This window comes from Hyperolius riggenbachi, chromosome 6 (assembly GCF_040937935.1).
Source record: "Hyperolius riggenbachi isolate aHypRig1 chromosome 6, aHypRig1.pri, whole genome shotgun sequence".
NCBI classification, from domain to species: domain Eukaryota; kingdom Metazoa; phylum Chordata; class Amphibia; order Anura; family Hyperoliidae; genus Hyperolius; species Hyperolius riggenbachi.
In genome coordinates this window covers 81,935,347-81,956,108 of record NC_090651.1, presented here as the reverse complement: position 1 = coordinate 81,956,108, position 20,762 = coordinate 81,935,347, and the positions used below count along the sequence as shown (strand labels likewise).

Sequence of the window (20,762 nt, the reverse complement as noted above, 5' to 3'; positions counted from 1 at the left end):
TGATTTTTTTCCATTTAATTTCCGATCGTTCATATGAAGAATTGTTCGTAAACGTTCGGTTAATTGTATCCTTAGTGGTTACCTTACTTTCACACAGGTGATTCTGAGAGGAGCTCCACTGGACACAATGATGCGTGAGTACCGTAGGTGGATGACCCTAGATTTTATCTCATGGGTAACTACTGTAAATGTATGAAATGAATCACAAGAAAACATTTCTTCCCTGCAAAAGTGTTGAAGAATCTCACAGATAACCATTTAGCAGCTATAACCAATGCAACTACCTTCTGAGAAACCTACACCCACTCTGCATTACAGACACCTATTTATGCACAGTAAAGCTCTGTCAGACATCAGTGAAATCATGTGACATCACTGGTCCTTTGATGTGTAATATCGAGACTGAACAAAGTGATGTCAGTTGTGTCATTTCTCCCTTTTAGTAATAGTCAGACACAGCTGAGGAGGCAGGGGGTGAACAGTAAAAGGTTCAGGATAGCTGCAGCCACATGGGGATGCACACATAATATCATCCAGCAACAATGAAGCTCTAGAATGTTCCACTTTTCTGATGAGTAGCTTATTTGTATTCTAAAAAGTTTCCTCAGAAAGGAGAAGTGTATTCTTTGTGTTGCCACTGTACAAACAAAACCCCCATCTGGTGGTGCAGTATATTGTAACCCACAGTCATTCTGGAGTACTGGTATATTACTTCTCACAGCATTACCTCTTCGAAGTTGTTGCTCCACTCGATACCCAAATTTGCCCAAGATTCTTCCTCCAATTTTGTGCGCCTTACTGTATCTCTTTATTATTACTTATATAGCGCCTACATCTTCTGCAGTGCTTTACAGAGTACATATTTATGTCACTAACTGTCCCTCAGAGGAGCTCACAATCTAATCGCTAGCATAGTCAAATGTCCATTGAAGTCTAGGGCCAAATTATGGGTAAGCCAATTACCGGTAACCTATCTGTATGTTTTTTGGAGTGTGGGAGGAAACCAGAGTGTCCAGAGGAAACCAACATAGACAACATACAAACTCTGTGCAGATAGGCTGGGTGGGAACAAGCGCTGCAAGGCGACAGTGCTATCCGCTATGACACAGCGCTGCCGTGTTAGAGTGATTGTCACAGTGTCGTTACACTATCAGCTCTCTGTACAGTGTCCTCCTTTTGTCGGTTGTTCTAGGTGTGTTTCTTCAGAGTCTGTCCTTTTTGTTGTGCCCTCATAGTGTCCTGCCCAGGCCCAGGCCAAAGCACAGGCAACAGAGGCATCAGCCTTGCGTGAAGCAGTGAGGAGAGGTTAGGGGGATGCTTTTGAATCAGAGCCTCCAGAAACAACTGTGCATCACAGACATGCCATTCCTAGCACAGCCCAGCCACTTTGTCATTCCGTGCTGTCAGTATGCTGACCAATAGAAATGGCTGGTGCTGACAGGTGGAGTCTGAGCTGACACATCACTGTTCACTAGAGATGGCTGATGGGATGCAAATTTCAGGCATGCAGGCATTATTTGCATCTCACTAATACTAGTGGTGTTGTCAGATGGACTGCTGAGTGTGTAGACATGTAATCCTGTATGGAAGATCGGGGCAGGAGGTAGTTTAAATGACACCTGAAGTGAAAGGGATATGGAGGGTGCCATATTTATTTCCTTTTAGACCATGCAAATTGCGTGGCTATCATGCTGATCCTCTACCTCTAATTCTTGTAGCCATAGACCCTGAACAAGCATGCAGATCAGATGTTTGACTTAAAGGACAACTAAAGCGAGAGCAATATGGAGGCTGCAATATTTATTTCCTTTTTAACAATACCAGTAGCCTGGCAGCCCTGCTGATCTATTTGGCTGCAGAAGTGTCTGAATTACACCTGAAACAGGCATGAAGCTAGTCTTGTCAGATCCGACAATAATGTCAGAAACACCTGATCTGCTGCATGCTTGTTCAGGGTCTATGGCAAAAAGTATTAGAGGCAGATGATCAGCAGGACTGCCAGGCAACTGGTATTGTTTAAAAGGAAAAAGATATGGCAGCCTCCATAGCCCTCTTGCTATAGCTGTCCTTTAAGTTTGACGGCATCTGCTGCATGCTTGTTTCAGGTGTGTGATTCAGACACTACTGATGCAAGAAAAGGTCAGCAGGATGCCAGGCACTTTGCATTGTTTCAAAGGAAATAAATACGGCAGCTTCCATATTCCTCTCACTTCAGGTGTGCTTTAACAGGGAGCACCACTCTCGGTGAGTCTGGCTGGGTAGGTGAAACAGTTGCAGGCAGAATTTGATTTAAAGTGATATGTAAGCCAACTAGAAAAAAAGAGATTCACTTACATGGGGCTTCTAGCAGCTGTCCTGTGCCTGCACCGGGTTCCCATCCACAATAGCATCCTGCGCAGAGCGCTATTGAGGAAGGGAATGGGAGCAAGGATACTCCCAGTCGGCGAAACCCAAAACTGCACAGCGGCGGGAGAACGGAGGATCGTTGAGGATCAGAGTGAGCACAGGACAGCTGCAGGGGGCTGGTAGAAGCCCCAGGTAAGCAAATCTTTTTTTTAGTTGGCTTAAGTATCACTTTTAAAGAGGGGTGGAGTTATATCAGCTTGAGCCAATGACTTTCAAGTAATGGGGAAGGGACCTGAGGACAAAGCAAGTAAGCATGCAAGCTTATCTGATGGATGTAGGGAGGTGCACTTTAGCATCTCTGTGTCGGATGCTGGAGAGCCTTGTCCTGGCACTGGTCCCATCTATCCTGCTTCATCCACCCCGTGCAAAAGTGTCAGCTGGGAATATATAGAAGGACATGTCCCATTGATCGGGATTCTAATTGATTTTGGATTAAAATCAATCCGGCAGAAAATCTCCACTGTTAGGGGGCGGGGCACGAGCGGCGGTAGATTGACAGCCTATGGTGTTGTATTGCATCGATCAGAGCAAGGCTGCGCTTCCATAGATTTCTGTAGATTGCCTGCTGAAATCTTTTGAAAATTGATGTGTGTGTGGTAGGAATCCATACCTCTCTGATTAATTTCCAATTAGAGAGTGATTGATTGTTTTGCCACATTTATGTTTGTATGGCCACCTTTACTGCAATCTGACCCAGGGCTGTGGAGTCGGAGTCGAGGAGTCGGAGCAATTTTGTGTACCTGGAGTCGGAGTTGGTGGTTTCAGTAAACTGAGAAGTCGGAGTCTGATGATTTTTGAACCAATCCATAGCCTTTGTAAAAATTAGACTAAGGAGTTGGAGTGGAGGAGTCGGAGTAATTTTGGGTACCTGGAGTCGGAGTTGGTGGTTTCATAAAATGAGGAGTCGAAGTCGGATGATTTTTGTACCGACTCCACAGCCCTGATCTGACCTCTAGTGGAATATTACTTTTGCTAAAGAGCATGTCAAGTTTACACAAGACAAATAACATTTACATTGCGTTTTTTCTCCTGATGGACTCAAAGCGCCAGAGCTGCAGCCACTAGAACACGTTCTATAGGCAGTAGCAGTGTTAAGGAGTCTTGCCCAAGGTCTCCTCACTGAATAGGTGCTGGCTTACTAAACAGGAAGAGCTGAGATTCTAATTCTGGTCTCCTGTGTCACAGGCAGTGAAGTTGATGTGAAATTAACCGTGTAACACTATGGTTTTATTTATTGAAAGACATATTCAGTATCAAGAGAAAGAAACACGTGTATTGCTTGACACAAGTGTAAGGGCCCGTTTCCACTAGCGCGAATCCGCATGCAGACAACGCATGCGGATTCGCATAAGCAATACAAGTGGATGGGATTGTTTCCACTTGTCAGTTTTCATTTGCGTTTTTCTGTGCAGGATTTTTCTGCACGGTAGACCCTGCAGAATTCGCCTACGTGTGGAATGCAGGAGAATCGCAGGCAATGTATTTAATAGGGAAATCGCATGCGTTTTTTGCATGCATTTTTTGCCACGATTTCGCATTAAAAGTAATGTAAATTGACACAGGCAGTGACTTGGTTAAAATCGCTTATACCCTGCCTATGCAAAATCGCATGCGAAATCGCGGCAAAAACGCATGCGGAATCGCATCCACATGCGATTTTGTCAGCGGTGATATGCGGCGATTCCGCACCGCAATAGTGGAAACGGGCCCTAATAATAGAGTAATAAAAGTTTATTTTCCCTTTAAAATGAGTCACTCAGATATGAGAAGAATTTGGGAAAGCCGCCAGTAATTTGATGTAATCTGCAGAGATCTGTATACTGTAATGTACAGTTTTCAAGGCTTGTACAAACGCGTCCAACAAATCATCTGAATTTGGTCTGTTGGACATTTGTACATGTGGTAAATGAAGGAACAAGCGACTGATAACAGGTGGTTTGCTGTGGTGGGCCACTCACTTAGTGGGCATCACTTCACTTGAGTGCTTAAAGCGGAACTGAGGTATCCAAAAAAATAAAAGTTTATCTTACCTGGGGCTTCTGCCAGCCCCCTGCAGGTAAGTAAAACTCTTATTTTTTTGCCAGTTCTGCAGCGGACAGATGGTTGGTTCTCAACGTGTGGTACGCGTACCCCAGGGGGTACTTCTGATGGTTTCAGGAGGTACTCGGGCTTTATATACTAAACCAAGAATAACAAATTTAGAGTTTTAGAAAAAGATAAATCTTATTTAAACACCACCAAATAAGTATTTTAGCTAATTAAAAGCAATAGGAAATGCTTGGAAATTGTTTAGAACCAATTATAATGTACTACGATTAAATATATATTTGTCAAGGGGTACTTGTGATAAAGTGTACTATGCTAGGGGGTACTTGGTGAGTACAGGGTTTTAAAAGGGGTACATACCAATAAAATGTTGAGAAACACTGTCCTAGAGCACACATTGCCTTGATAAAGGGACCCTACATGGTTACAAAACGTTGTCTTAAAATTTTACATGGGACAGTAAAGAATTTCATAGGATGTGGCAGCTTCTGTATGTATATGTTCTGTAGGGGCGCCATCCCCTTTTCTCCTGCTGCAGCACTCCAAAGACATTATATTGTTTGATACCATAGTATGTGCGAGACAATCTATTTATGTAAATAAGAGGCGGTTTGTCTGATCCATCCAGCAGATCAACTCACACGACTGTTGGACTGATATTGTGAAGTTGGCCATGTGTGTACAAGTCTTTTGAACAACGTGCAATTGTTCTGAATGCGGCCATATCATGCAGTCCGCCATTCCCCTTGCGTGCGCAGTATGTAAATGAGTTGGTCATTTAGTTGGTTGGTCTCCCTGCAATAAATTGGCCTCTGGCGAAGCAGGGATACCTGCAAAACGGCTGTCAGGCCGTCCTGTTCACCCCTTTTTGATGTCATTTATTGTATCTTCATGGATTAAAATTGCACTGAAGGATTAACTGGTGCCCGACCTGCTTTTCATCTCGAAACTGGGCGTCCATTCACTCTGTAGGCATTCTCTTCGCATGTCCAATCCGGAGAAATTGCGGACCACACAGCCTTGCATGTTCAGCTTGTTGGAGCGGAATGAACAGATCTGTTATGAATAGACCAATGTGAACGGATTATATTGCTTTGCATAGCATCTGCTTGCAGTCTTGCTGATCCGTGCAGTTCTTAATAAACGGAACTTTGTTTTCTGCTAGTGTGAACCAGGCCAAAGGCAATTGGAAAGTGGAGCAATATGTATATATAGTAGTACTGTATTGAGTCATCTGGTGACAAAGGTGATATATGTAATGATTCATGTCAAGAAAACATGGGGAAATCAGTGGAGTCATTGAAGTCTGTAGCACAACAGTGACAGCTGTATTGTGACAGTCTTGCTGTAGTATATACTATTACAGATTCAGTCATCACTTATTATTATGTATTTATGTAGCACTGACACATTTTCCACACTGCTTTGTAGAGTACAATAAATAGGTATTGAAGGGATGGGGCATCTGTCTGCTAGGCAATGCCTATCAATTATATACACTGGTTTAGGAATGCTGACTATTGGAACAGCATTTTTAGGTAAGGCAACTGATTTCCTCTTTCTGGACTTAAAGTGGAACTGAACTCTTGCACATGACAGAAGGAAAACAGAGAGAAATGCACCCTATATGTAGTTAGGGCGTTTAGCCTGTCTAACCCACCTATATATTCGTTGTGACTAACACACTGTGAGTTCCCATCATTATGGCACAGGGAGAGCCAAAAGACAGCTCACCCTGCTGCCGCACATATTCCAGGGGGGGGGGGGGGGAATGGAAGATACAACTATTGCAGCTGAAGCCATAACAGTCTCTATTCTCTCCCCCTTGTCTTACTTGGTGGTAACCCTTACATCTTGTGTAATTAAGCACACCCAAAAAAACCTACATGTAGATATATTGCATGCCTGGAAATAATTCTTCAGTTATTTGCAAGAAACCTCATCTTGATGATAATCTATTTTTAGACATCAATTCTGAAATTGTATTTCTTCTCTTTCAGAAAAACGGCTTCTATATGGGGAAGAATAAAGACAAATGCTGCACAAGAGTGACCAAATGACTTATTCCAGAATGTAGAAGAAACGTATCTGTCCTTTTTCTGTCTGTATGGTCAGAGACGTCTCCCTTCGATGCTCTACCTCTGAGCCATCTTCTCTCACACCCTCCACCGAACTATAGACCATAATCCTTCATGCAGGCTACTTACTTCCACAGTACTACTCTTCACAGCATCTACTAAACTCTAGAGCCATCACTCCTCATTCTGTCTATAAACCTCTGAGCCACAGGCCTTCCCATCCTTTATTGACCTCCAGATCCTTTATTTTTCGCATTGTCAAATCGCTTCCAGAGACTTCAACCCGGACTTCCTCTACTGAATTTCAAAAAACAAGCTTTCACAGTTCCTCTTGAGTTTAACATCATCGACCTTCCCATAGCATACTTCCTTCATTGCTTCTAGCCTAGACTTATGGTGTCTCGCCTTAGTGGAAATGGCTCTATGCCTTACCCAGGTGTTTAATAAGGACAGGACATTTCGTCCTCGAAAGAAGTTTGAGCCAGGAACACAACGATTTGAGCTGTACAAAAAGGCCCAAGCCTCCCTGAAGTCCGGCCTTGACCTGAAGACAGTGGTCCACCTTCCTCCTGGGGAAAACATCAATGATTGGATTGCAGTTCATGTGGTGGACTTTTTCAATAGGATAAACCTGATATATGGCACCATGTCTGAGTTCTGCAATGAAAGGAGTTGCCCAGTTATGTCTGGGGGTTCAAAGTATGAGTACAGGTGGCAAGATGAACTGAGGTATAAGAAGCCCACTAAAGTTTCGGCTCCTCTATACATGAACATGCTAATGGAGTGGATTGAAACTCTGATAAACAATGAAGATATATTTCCCACTAGAACAGGTAATGGGTGGTTGTGAATGAATGAACAGAAATAGAAGTTATACAACATGCATAGGCAAGATAGACCTACAGGCACTGTGTAGATTAAGGGTCTATTTACACATGCATGGAGTTTTGTGATTAGTCAGTTTGTGATTAATTATTTGTGTCCTCAGTGGGGTGTAATGCATACTAGCCTCTCTTAGGGTCTAGAATGGTAAAAAGGGGGTAAATTGAGGACTAACTCTTAGTGTCTCACAACAAAGACAGGGGCATGGGATCAGAGGTGTACTTGAGTAAAGGAAGCAAAAATAGGTGTGGGTCAGAACCTATTTTATGGGAATTTTTTTTTTAAACAGCCTTTATAAAACATAATAAAATAATACAATCAACATAAAGATATATCACATATCCAGTACAGCATTGTAATGTTAATCATTAAATTGACCATGAAGCAGTTTTCATAACAAGGTTATACAGGATACTGAAAAAATTAGTATATCCCTTCATAATGCTGCTTTCTGCAGCTGTATTATACTAGGGATTTCAATTAAGACCAGCAAACAATCTATCGTGGATTAAAGAAAAGCCCGGGGTATCCAGCCAACCCGACCAAATCTTGTCAAATTTCTGTCGAGATTTCCTATGTTGGTATATTATTTCTCCAACTTTAAATATGTATTTACTTGTTTAATCCAAGTTTCAACATTCGGGGGGTTTGAATCCTTCCAATGTATTAAAATTAATTTCCTTGCTTGGAATAGTAGACGGATTATCATAATTTGCACATCTTCCTTTATACTTAAACCCACCAATGAACCCAGGATACAAAGTTCTACACTTCCATTCATCCGTTGTTTAGAAACAGTATCAATGATGTCTAGTACTTGCCCCCAATATCTATAAAGTTTTGGGCATCGCCATAACATATGGAGTAAGTCCCCATGATCTCTACAACACCTGGGGCATATTGGATCGCCTCTATAACCCATAGAGAAAAGCCTCTTGGGAGTTAGAAAGTTCCTATGCAAGATGTTAAGCTGTGAAAGTTTCTGGGAGGCATTTGTAGAGACCAAGGGGACATTCTGAAGGATATCAATCCAATCCTCTGTTGCCAATCCATGGGAAATTTTTTAAAGGACCACTATCCTGAAAATCATGAAATTTTAAGTATATGTAAACACATACAAATACAAAGTACATTTCTTCCAGAGTAAATTGAGCCATAAATTACGTTTCTGCTATGTTGCTGTCATTTACAATAGGTAATAGAAATCTGATAGAACCGGCAGGTTTTGGGCTAGTCCAGCTCTTCAAGGGAATTCTCAGGGTTTTTGTTATTTTTCAAAAGCACTTACTGGTAGTTAGTTGCTCTGTCCAAATGCCAAAAAAGTGTACAGTGAGCAGGCATGCTGGATAGCATCTTTATATAAATCCTTTTCATGGAGTGTCTTTATAAAGAATAAAGGCCATGATGAGACTCCCCCATGAAGAGATGGACTAGCCAAAAACCTGTCGGTTCTACTACTCTCCTACTTCGGATTTCTACTACCGTACCTATGGTAAGTGACAGCAACATAGGAGAAAAGTAATTTATAGCTCATTTTACTCTGGAAGAAACATACTTCTTATTTGGATGTGTTTACATGTATTTTAAATTTTTTTGCATAGTGGTCCTTTAAAAGTTCATCCAGAGCAGAAGAAATAAGCCAGCTTGTCCAGCGACAGCACTTTATCAAACTTTGGAGCTGTGCAAATGAGACAGAGGAAACCCTCCTAGTATTTATACACACTGGAAACCATCCCAGAACGAATGGAACAGAGTGAGAGGGGTATCTACCAACCATGATCCTGGAAATAAGAGCAGACCTGATGGAAAACGCTAAAGGATATACAGTGGGATGCAAAAGTTTGGGCAACGTTGTTAATCATCATGATTTTCCTGTATAAATCGTTGGTTGTTACGATAAAAAATGTCATTTAAATATATCATGGGGTACTTAGGGCAATTCCTGAACCTCCAATGTGCATACCTATATTGCCGAGAAAACCGCATCTCTAAACTTTATAGGAGTGCTCAAAACGGCGCATCCCCGCCACGCATCCCATGCCTACGTCATGAGGCCTCCTATTACCACTGACAGTACATCCTGCTCGGTTATAGCTGAACAGCGTGTCTGCACAGCATTCGTTCTCAGAACTGTTGACCTTGTAATCAAGCAACAACCGTTAAAGGAGACATTAATAGTGTACAAGACTTAAGTCTGTCAGTTGGAAAACAATACATCATTCCCACCATTGCAGGGGTCCCAGGGGCTTAGGGGGTCCGCCTTTGTGAGATGCAGAGTGTGGCAGCAGAAGCAGCATACATTATCTGTTGTTGGTGGAGCTATTACACTTCTCTTCACTCCTCTCTTCAGCTGCACTGTACAGTGTAACTCCTTCTCTGTATGTCATGTGATGTGCATCAGGGAGCCGGAAAGAGTTGCACAGTAGGCGTGGCTGAAGAGAGGAGTGAAGAGGACATGTAGCTAGTTTCGGAGACAACAGGTAATGTACGCTGCTGCCTTGCTCTGCTCGCTCTGAAGGGGGTGGCGGTGATAAGCTAGTGCAGGGGGGGCCCAGACAGAATTTTAATCCAGGGTGGGGTGGGGTGGGGGAATGAAGGCTTGTGTAGCGGGCCCGGCCAGCTCAGTTTTGCTGAAGGGCCTGCTGGGCTCTGCCCACAAGTCCAGACTTACTTTTCTTGGCACATCCGCTCATAGACAGTCACTTGTGCTTTTATTTTGTGATGTTGCTGAGATTGTGCAGCAGTCAGGTAGTATGAGTATGGTCAGGTACAGGTGTGTCCTTGCATGAAGTTAGGCAATGGATGGCTGTGATAGTTGAAACGATTCAAGAAAACCCTGATAAAATAGGAGAGAGGTCCCTTCTAGTACAGTACAGGAAGCCAAGAGCGCAGCGCAGAGCTATACGTAGGCAACATCTGTTATGCAGTCTTGGAGGCCTCTAAATCACGCTCCATACTTATGACTGGCTGTCTGACATCTATTCCACTGACACATTCTGTAATCAATTTATTTAATGGACTGTGAAATAACGAGTACCAAGCGACTGGTAATATGTTAAGCCATTTAATGAGAAAGTGCTGCCACCACTTAGTACTTGTCTGAAAGTTAGGATTCATGGCAAACTTTTCAGCCAGCCAAGAACACAGCTCCGTATAGAAAGAAAACATAATGTAGCTTCAGCTGGATTCTGGTTTCCCTCTTAGAAGAGGTTTTTGTCACTCTCTAACTGAGCAAATGCTACACTTCTAAATGACCGTGCACGATAAATCAGTGTCGCCCGGAGGGGATCAGTGATCGATCCCTTGGGTGGCATGGCAGGGACAAGGCTGACAGACGTATCACTAGCCTGCAGGCTAGCGATCTGTACTGTTGCTATGCACGGGGGCATGGGTATGATGGAGCATCGCTATTGTAATGTCGTGTGATCGGGTACGCAGGGAGAGCAGTGCTTTTGGCCATGTCTCAGCCGAGCAGTCTAGAGGGGTCGTGGGTTGTCGTACACATGCTGGATTAAATTCAGAGGTGGTCGTTATCGGCTACCTCAGCTGAGTTTCGTCTGGCATGTGTACAGGGCATGAGGGCCCTTTCCCACTTACAGCGATTGTGATGCTGAATCGCAAAATTGCAAATCACTAGCAATTTTTTAATTGCTAGGGTTGCCACTTTAACACAGGAATTGCAGTAGGTGTTTTCCACTGCCGCGATTCGATTTTTACAAAAGCGCAATCGCATCTCGGAGCGATTTTTACAGCGATTTTTGCAAGTGCATTGCGTATGCAAAATCGCGTTCACATTAAAAAATAGTGACAAGGCACAATCGCTAGCGTTTAGCAATTGGGATTGCTCGTGGAAAAGGGCCCTAAGAAGGTGAAAGAAATACACAGACAGGATTATGTACAGGGGATTCACATACTATACACATTCCCATTATTATCTTGGTATTCACTTTTATCATAACTGAGTTTCCCAGTAAGGGTGCCCATACATTATTTGACCAATTGACCTTTTATTGGATCAAAGGAGAATCATGGCCACTGTTATGATCGCTTCTGCAGCGTTTACTGCTGACTGCACTGGTATTGCAAACCAAGCAGTTCTAATGTCATTACATGCATTTGCTTGCATAGTTTGGTTTGCACTTAAACTAGTTGCTGATTCCATCTGCAGTCGCTCTGAAGTTTATGACAGTTTAATATGCTTTTGTGTAAACAAACATTGTCTGCTGCAGTGGAGGGGCGGTCCCTTTCCTGCAGGCTGCATATCATTGTCTGCCTTTTCCTGCTATCAGCCTGTGATTAATTACCATTCACTTGTGTGGGAATCTGCAGGTCTGCTCCCATTGGATGACCTCAGTATAAAGAACTGCTTCCTGCAATGCCTCATGGGCTATCATAGTTTCAGACTATCTGTTACTCTGCTCGTGCCCCACCTCGTTCCTGGTCCGTGTGGACTGCGCTGACTCCTGCGAAGGGGTCAGCGAGTCCTCCTAGTTCTGCTCTTGTTCTAGAAATTGCTACTTGCTTGTCTTGTGTCATATATTGGTTCATCGCCAATATATACGCATACTTGCGCATTTTGTTATTTTCCTTGTATTTGTGTTACGTTAATATATCAGTGTCGCTGATATATACGTACACGAACTGTTTATTTCCTATGTTCAGTTAGTCAGTTTTCCAGCACGTTTTGGTAGTTTGCGCGTATCGTGAACACCCGTGCTGAGCTAGTTATCCTGTTCCTGGTCCTGTTTGTGGATTGCGTTCATCTCTGCGAAGAGATAACGAATCCTTCTGAATCCTGTTCCTGGTCCTGTTTGTGGATTGCGTTCATCTCTGCGAAGAGATAGCGAATCCTTCTGAGTCCTGTTCCCTGTATTACTTCAGTCTTAGTCAGAGTTCCTGCTTATGTCATATATCGGTTCATTGCCAATATATACATATGTTAGTCAGACGTTACGAATAGTTTCATTGATAGCTGTAATTGTAATACGCTAGGAAAACATACTTATTGTATATTTATCTGTGTTACGTTCATCTATCTCGATCCTGCTATTTCCTGTCTCTCCTGTCCTGTCTTTGTGAGGCACGCCATCGCCGCAACGCATTGGCTGCCTCATTCCAGTCTGTCTGGTTTTGGACGCTTGCTGTCGCTAAGTAATCGCTAGCTAGCAAGCGTTCATTCTGTCTACCTTTCCTGATCTCCTCAGTCCTGGTTTATGCGCTCAGCGCTACTTTGCGCTGAGACGTTATTACGAAAGTGTTTGTGGCTGTTCAGATCTGCACCGGCTCTGTGCACCACAATCTCCTATTGGAGTCAGTCCTCTCCTCCACTAAACTGGGGATATCCTGATTCCTTGTGCTGGTGTGTGTACCTCCTTCACGTCAGCTTATGTGTTGTATGCTGACTGTGGAGATTACACCCCCAAGCTTAACATTATGATAGCCCCATTACCAATCCCCATTGTGGGGGGGGTTCCCAGCAAAAATGACACTGTTTGTTATGGTTCCTGTTCCTTTAAGAAATTTGAGAAGCTCAATTCTGAAACAGAAAATGAGTTTTTTTCTGAATGTGCCAGGTTCCTGGCCAATCCTGAGCTCCAGGCTACTCCTGTTTCAACGTGGGCCCCCCAGCTAGTTTATGTTTTATTTAAGGGAAGATTGTTTCAGTGGGCCTACGATGTCTTGGATCATACCAATTTAAAAGAAAGACCACTGGAATTTCTAGCGTTTGTGATCCATAACTGGCTGCGCAAAACCGATTTGCCTAGCCCTTTTGATAAGCTCCTGGCAGCTTGTCAATCAGCTGCTCCTTCTACTGCCTACAAAAATAATCAGCAAGCAGATAATTGTTCTGATAACTTTTCTTCTGCTAAGGCAGCAGGGTCTAAAGCCAAACGTAAACGCTCCAAAAGAAAAGCGTTACAATCAGCGGAGTCGTTGCCCTTGGCGACTGCGCATCAGATCTGTAATGAGACTCCGCCAGTAGTAGATAATGAAATTCAGTCACCATTCAGGGGAGTCAAATGGACCTATGAAACTACTAATGAACTTTCATTGCTAGCCAGGGAAAATAAAAGTTCTTGTTTAAATGAATTATCTGAATATGATTATGAAGATATATTACAGAGTATTGAACAGATCAATTTATTCGTGCAGCAAGGGAAATTTGCATACACTACAGTTCAATACTTGCTACAGGTATTGGAGATCCTTAGGAATAAGAAATCGGCCAATCACCTGCTAAATAACCCAATGTATGTTTCTGCCACTAACACATTTGCAAACTATGATCAGCCGGAATGCTCAGCTGTTAAATATGCATGGGATCCTCCATTTGAGAAAGGAGAGATGGAAGCTCTGGTCTATGAATGGAAGAAAGATGCAAGTTCATTTTGTCAGTTTTACAGTGCAAAAAGTGAATTAGTATTGAATGCATGCATTAAGTCTGCCTATAACCTAATAAAAACTGGTGTGTGTGGGTATGACTTTGTGGCTCCATTGATCGATGTGTGGAGAATGATTCTGGACGATTTTTATGCGATTCAATCAGTTGATACCAGGGAAGACACACTGTCAAGTGGAGATTGTTCCACTTCCTCAGTTCCTGAGGACTCGCCTGCTTCAGCACCTTTGGCTGATTCAGCGAGTGATTCAGAGCTCCTTTTGTGTGAAATCGAAGTTCCTGTAATTCCACCCTGTACCATGGATAACTCAGTGTTACTTCCCAGTAAAACAGAAATTACTAATACTTCCTTAATCTTGCCCTGCACAATTTTCTCAGCAGAGGACCCAGAGGTCCTGCTGACTTCTGAGTCCAGCCTAGCCAGTACTCATGAATCTTTGTTCAGTGAAACAGACACCAGAAAAATCTTACCTGTCTCTGCAAACACTTCTGCAGAAATTACCTGTGTTAATAAAGTTCAACTCCTGTCTGATCCAGCAGATGCCAATAGATGCACTACATCAGTTTCTGAGTCCCAACAATCCTGTCCAGAAATCTCAGAACCCCAGCATCTGAATTTTCCAATTTCACAATTGAATGGTGATTTAGATGCGCAAACATTGTGTTTTGATCTTCCTGTTTCTACACCTCACTCTAGTTTCATGAATAACTCAGAGCGTCTGCTATGTGAGTCCGAAATCGCAGAATTATTACCGTGTTCAGAAAATGTTCCAGTGAACTTGCCCTGTACCATGAATTGTGCAGTAGATCTCTCCAATGAAACTCAGGTCACAGAATCATTATGCTGTCCAGCAGGTGCTTCCATGGTTTTGCCCTGCAGTGTGGACTGTTCGGTGATCCTGTCCAGTGAAGCTGTGGTCACAGAGTCTTATGCTTCACCCAGTACTTTGGATACTTCAAACCCTCTAGCAGAACAGTCTGAGGCACTGCTTACCTCAGTTGGTGTTGCAGTAATATTCACTTGTCTAGCAGCTGTTTTGGAATTACAGTCTGCTCTAATAAAACTTGATGAATTTCTGCCCAGCGAAGCAGAGGTCATTGAAATATTGTCCTTGTCAGCAAGTGTGTTAGATACCTTGCCCTGTACACAGTCTGATTTAACCAATGTTGTTGAGTCCCTCTCCAGTGTTGTAACAGCCGAGGAACTCCAGCCCTGTCCTCTGAATGTTTCAAAAGTCTTGCCCTGTAACATGGATAATTCTGACTCGCTGGAAAAAATAATAGAAATCTCAGAATTTCAGTCCGGGTTAATGAGTGTTTCTGAAACCCAGCCCTGTATCCTGGAAAATTCTGGTTCTCTGGCCGGTGTGGCAGAAGTTCCAGAGCCCCCTTCCTGTCCAGTGAGTTACTCAGTTTTGCCTAGTTCAGTGGGGATTGCTGCAATATTGACTTGTTTTGCTGCCCTTCATGAGCTCCAGTCCAGTGTATTTGATGAGTCTCTGTCTAGTCCAGAAGAAGCTATGGGAACCCTGTCTAGTTCAGTGCATACATCAGAAGATTTGCCCTGTCTTGTAAATGCCCCTGAACATGATTTGTTAATAACCCTGCTGGAATCAGCGACATCTAAGTCTGATCCTGCAGTTTTTAGTGAGAATCCAGTAACTATGAAGTCTAGTCATGATGAATTTTTTTTGCCCAGTTCTGGTTTCGGTCCTGTCTTGACTGACTTTGAGGTTCGCAGTTCCTTGACATGCCCAGAGGTTTCTCTTGTGCCGGTGTGCCCAGATGTGCTTCGTATGCCAGACTGCCCAGATGTGTCTGTGTTAGCGTGCTCACGTGCTTCCCTAGTGGAGACATGTTCTGATGTTGCCGGTTGGCCTGCATGCCCGGAGATGGTTCTGGTCCCTAAAAGCCCTGATCTTGATGTTTGTCCTTGTGACCCTGACTCTGGAGTTGCCCTGGGTTCCATAGGGGTTCTTGATAGTTCTCCATGTGAGCCTAAGGGGCGTTCTGACCTGTGGGGATCTCTTTGGAGCTTCCAAGTGTTCTGGGAGATCTCTGAGGAAACTTGTCCTGGTACCTTGGACTGGTTCAACGGTGGGTTTTGTGTTGGTAGGGACAGTTCCGGTGGGCATTGCAAAGGCTTTGGCGTTTTTGGACAGTCCTTGGAAGGCGGTGGGTATCGCGCAGAGAGTTTCTTGGGGTTGTTTTCTGGAAGTCGTGGTTCTGATGGGTGTCACACTGAGGCTTGTAGTGCTGACGGGCATGGTTCGGTAGGTTCTGGTTCCAATTGGTCTAGTTTTGGTGAGACTGATTCGGGAATTTGGTTTTGTCGGACGGATCCGACCTTCATGAATTTTCAGTCAGATCAGTTTGCTGGATTTCCCACTTCTGATTTTTTGGTTTGGGTGGTTCAGGAGAAATATGTCAGTTTTCATAGGCGTCCAGAGGCCGCGTTTAAGGGAGGGGGTACTGTTATGATCGCTTCTGCAGCGTTTACTGCTGACTGCACTGGTATTGCAAACCAAGCAGTTCTAATGTCATTACATGCATTTGCTTGCATAGTTTGGTTTGCACTTAAACTAGTTGCTGATTCCATCTGCAGTCGCTCTGAAGTTTATGACAGTTTAATATGCTTTTGTGTAAACAAACATTGTCTGCTGCAGTGGAGGGGCGGTCCCTTTCCTGCAGGCTGCATATCATTGTCTGCCTTTTCCTGCTATCAGCCTGTGATTAATTACCATTCACTTGTGTGGGAATCTGCAGGTCTGCTCCCATTGGATGACCTCAGTATAAAGAACTGCTTCCTGCAATGCCTCATGGGCTATCATAGTTTCAGACTATCTGTTACTCTGCTCGTGCCCCACCTCGTTCCTGGTCCGTGTGGACTGCGCTGACTCCTGCGAAGGGGTCAGCGAGTCCTCCTAGTTCTGCTCTTGTTCTAGAAATTGCTACTTGCTTGTCTTGTGTCATATATTGGTTCATCGCCAATATATACGCATACTTGCGCATTTTGTTATTTTCCTTGTATTTGTGTTACGTTAATATATCAGTGTCGCTGATATATACGTACACGAACTGTTTATTTCCTATGTTCAGTTAGTCAGTTTTCCAGCACGTTTTGGTAGTTTGCGCGTATCGTGAACACCCGTGCTGAGCTAGTTATCCTGTTCCTGGTCCTGTTTGTGGATTGCGTTCATCTCTGCGAAGAGATAACGAATCCTTCTGAATCCTGTTCCTGGTCCTGTTTGTGGATTGCGTTCATCTCTGCGAAGAGATAGCGAATCCTTCTGAGTCCTGTTCCCTGTATTACTTCAGTCTTAGTCAGAGTTCCTGCTTATGTCATATATCGGTTCATTGCCAATATATACATATGTTAGTCAGACGTTACGAATAGTTTCATTGATAGCTGTAATTGTAATACGCTAGGAAAACATACTTATTGTATATTTATCTGTGTTACGTTCATCTATCTCGATCCTGCTATTTCCTGTCTCTCCTGTCCTGTCTTTGTGAGGCACGCCATCGCCGCAACGCATTGGCTGCCTCATTCCAGTCTGTCTGGTTTTGGACGCTTGCTGTCGCTAAGTAATCGCTAGCTAGCAAGCGTTCATTCTGTCTACCTTTCCTGATCTCCTCAGTCCTGGTTTATGCGCTCAGCGCTACTTTGCGCTGAGACGTTATTACGAAAGTGTTTGTGGCTGTTCAGATCTGCACCGGCTCTGTGCACCACAATCTCCTATTGGAGTCAGTCCTCTCCTCCACTAAACTGGGGATATCCTGATTCCTTGTGCTGGTGTGTGTACCTCCTTCACGTCAGCTTATGTGTTGTATGCTGACTGTGGAGATTACACCCCCAAGCTTAACAGCCACCCAATCGATCTTCTATTGATATTTTGGCCAAAATCAGTCAAAGGGATCAATTGGGGATGATGGAAAATCTGTGTCGCAAGGGCTCGACCTGGTAACAGCATTCAGTGTCCGACCGATGGACCCCCTGACTAGTGTCCTCCTCCTGTGTCCGGCGTCACCGCAAACGCCTGTACCACATGACACTGCCGCATATAGTGAGGTCATAGCAGGACGATTTCCAAAAACGGTGTGCAGTGTGTGACCAGGCAATAGATGTTCCATCTGGGGGCAGATCGCCTAATATGCGGCAACCTCATTCACACTCGGCTGCTTTAAAGAGAAACCGTAACCAAGACTTGAACTTCATCCCAATCAGTAGCTGATACCCCCTTTCCCATGAGAAATCTATTCCTTTTATCAAACCGATCATTAGGGGGGTCTGTATGACTGATATTTTGGTGAAACCCTTCCCACAGGAAACTGTGAGGACCATGGTCCTGGCAGTTTCCTGTCTGTGAACCTTGTTGCATTGTGTGAAATAGCTGTTTTATTATATTATTTTCACTGGAGTTCCTCTTTCAGGCCGCATTTTATGCTTTGCTGATATCCTGCGATCAGCAAAACGCTGCAGCACATGTCATCCTATGGGATTGCTCACACTGTGGCAATTGTGGCGCGTTTAAGATTTCCGCTGATTGCAAACTTACTGCATGCAGCATTTTCCTGGTGATTGAGCAGAATTGCTATTTGTGGTTCTGAGTGCTTAAAACACAAAGATATGACCAGTTACTATGAAAACACCATGACCTCAGTACATGCAGTCTTTCTCAGATTTTTGGCCAAATCAGAAACATTCTTTTGGGATTACGGTATACATAATACAAAGTAATGTAATACGGGGAGGTAAGCTTTTCAAACATCAAGTGCTAAGCGTTAAAGTATGAACAATATTTTCACATATAAACTAATATCCGTGGTTACTATTCAGCTGGCAGTTGCTCCAAATAAACAGGAAATGGAAAGAAAAAGCTTGCTTGTTGATCTTGAGAATGAGGCGGTAGAAATGCTGACCAGAGCAGGAAATACAGCCAGTGCACCAGTACTCCACTTCCTGAATGGGTAGTTCATGTAAGAGCACGGGTACTGCTATGAAATATCAAGGTAGCCATACATCAGGCGAATTGGCGGCCAATCGATCATCCGATTCGATCATTATAATCGAATTGGATGAAAATCTGTGCCACCAAGTGGCGAAAATTGGTTGTATTTTCAATCACGCATGCTGCAAGATGTTTGGTCAACTTGCTTGATCAGGTGCACCGTGGGAACGGCATGCAATTTCGTGACAATCGATGAACGCAGTGCAACCCCCGGTGCTGTTTCCCCTAATGATAAATGTCCCCCGGTGCCCAGTGCAAGGTATGCATTATCTGTCCGCGGCCTCCGCTTGTCCCTCTGTTGCTCCAGGCGCACTCCGCTGTCCACACGCGCGTGCCCCGCGTGGTTTCCTACTAAGGGTGTGCATGTGATGTCACACACGTGTGCCCTTACCAGGAAACCACATGGGGCGCACGTGTATGCAGAGGAGGAATCTTACATGAACTAAATCTATGGCGACGCGTGTCAGTGTGAAAACCTGCTGCAGGTTTTACATGTCATGCATGCGCGGAAGCGTATTTTTTGCAATATGCTTCCGCAGACGTGATTGCATTGGCCACAGGAAGTGAGTATCAATTCCTGCTTGTCGGCATACTATACTATGGTAATCCCCGATGGCCAGGTTTTGGTGGTGCAGCCCCCGGACCGAACTGCTGCCACCAATCCGCAGTGTGAAACCCGGCTTGAAGTGCCTAAAACTAACCTCCCTCTTTTCATTCCTAAAACTGTCCCCGGTGCCCAAGCAACCTCTAGTTGTAGCCAATAGTCCACAACCATTATTTCCTATGTAGTAGCCAATCAGCTACTAACCGCTTCGGATGTTCAACTCCCTGCTTGGGCGCCTGACTTCCAGTTGTTTATACAGGCATCTATTAGGTACCTGCAGATCCCCATGCCCAATTGACCTGATCCATGGCCTAAATGAGTTGTTAGTCCAGGCTCACCAGAGATTACTGAAGTTATAATCTGTTACCTACACTCAGCTACGTCTTTCTCACCTACACAGAGTTTTTTACGGCCTTTAGTTAGTTGTCAGAGAGCGTTACATAACAGTCTGACTGCAGAGAAGCAGTTATTTACAGCTCTGGATTCTCAACCCTTGAAGTAAGAAAAAAGAAAACAGCCTAGTTCTAATTAGGATGAGGACTAAACATATAGTTCAGGTACCCTTTACAGCAGACCCAAACTCTTGCATAGCATACAATAAAAGCACATGTAGTTGCTAAGAAATTAACTCTGTGTTTAGAGAGATCAGCCCGTCTAATTATTCCTTATCAGCAAGTGTAAAGGCTGGTGCACACCAAGAGCGCTTCTGAGCGGTTTTAAAAACGCTTGCGCTTTCAAAGCGCTTGGCTAATGTATTTGAATAGGATGGATCACACCAGTGATTTTCTCCCAAACGCAAACGCAGGACCTGCAGCATTTCTGCTGATTTCTGAAGCAATTCAGCCTCAATGTTAAGTATAGGAAAGTGGAAAATCGCTCTGAAAAGTGCTAGATCAGAGCGATTTTCCAAGCGTTTTTGTTACAGAAGCTGTACAGTTACAGCTTTACTGTAACAAAATAAAATCGCTACTCCAAAACGCTCCAAAAATTACTAGGCATGATTAGAAAATTGCTAGGTACATGCTTAGAATTGCCTAGAAAAAATCACTTCAGAAAGCACTGAGCTTTTTGGTGTGCACTGGCCCTTAATGAGGGCTGTGAGCTGTGCTGTGGTGTGCCAGGTTCTGTGATAATATGTGAACACTGAAGGTTAACACTTTCTGTGCTCCCAGGAATGTCCAGGAAGTTAACTTTTCAGGGTTTTTTTGGGGGGGCGGGGGGGATTTCTATAGGTTGTAAAAAAGAAATGTTTTTCTTTAATGGTATTATGCTGTGGCTTATATTTTATAGCAGAGAGGAAGTTTTGAGTTTAGGTCCACTACGTACACACTCTA

The 20,762-nt window shown here is 43.8% G+C and overlaps 1 protein-coding gene across 1 annotated transcript in view; it reads left to right on the top strand.

The window, feature by feature from the left end:
• MOB3C (MOB kinase activator 3C) overlaps nt 1-20,762 on the top strand; it is a 56,245-nt gene that overhangs the window by 1,492 nt on the left and 33,991 nt on the right. Inside the window, exon 2 of the mRNA XM_068239602.1 lies at nt 6,453-7,363. Within this exon, the coding sequence (XP_068095703.1) occupies nt 6,946-7,363 (418 nt within the window). The 5' untranslated portion in view covers nt 6,453-6,945. The remainder of the gene's footprint in view (nt 1-6,452; nt 7,364-20,762) is intronic.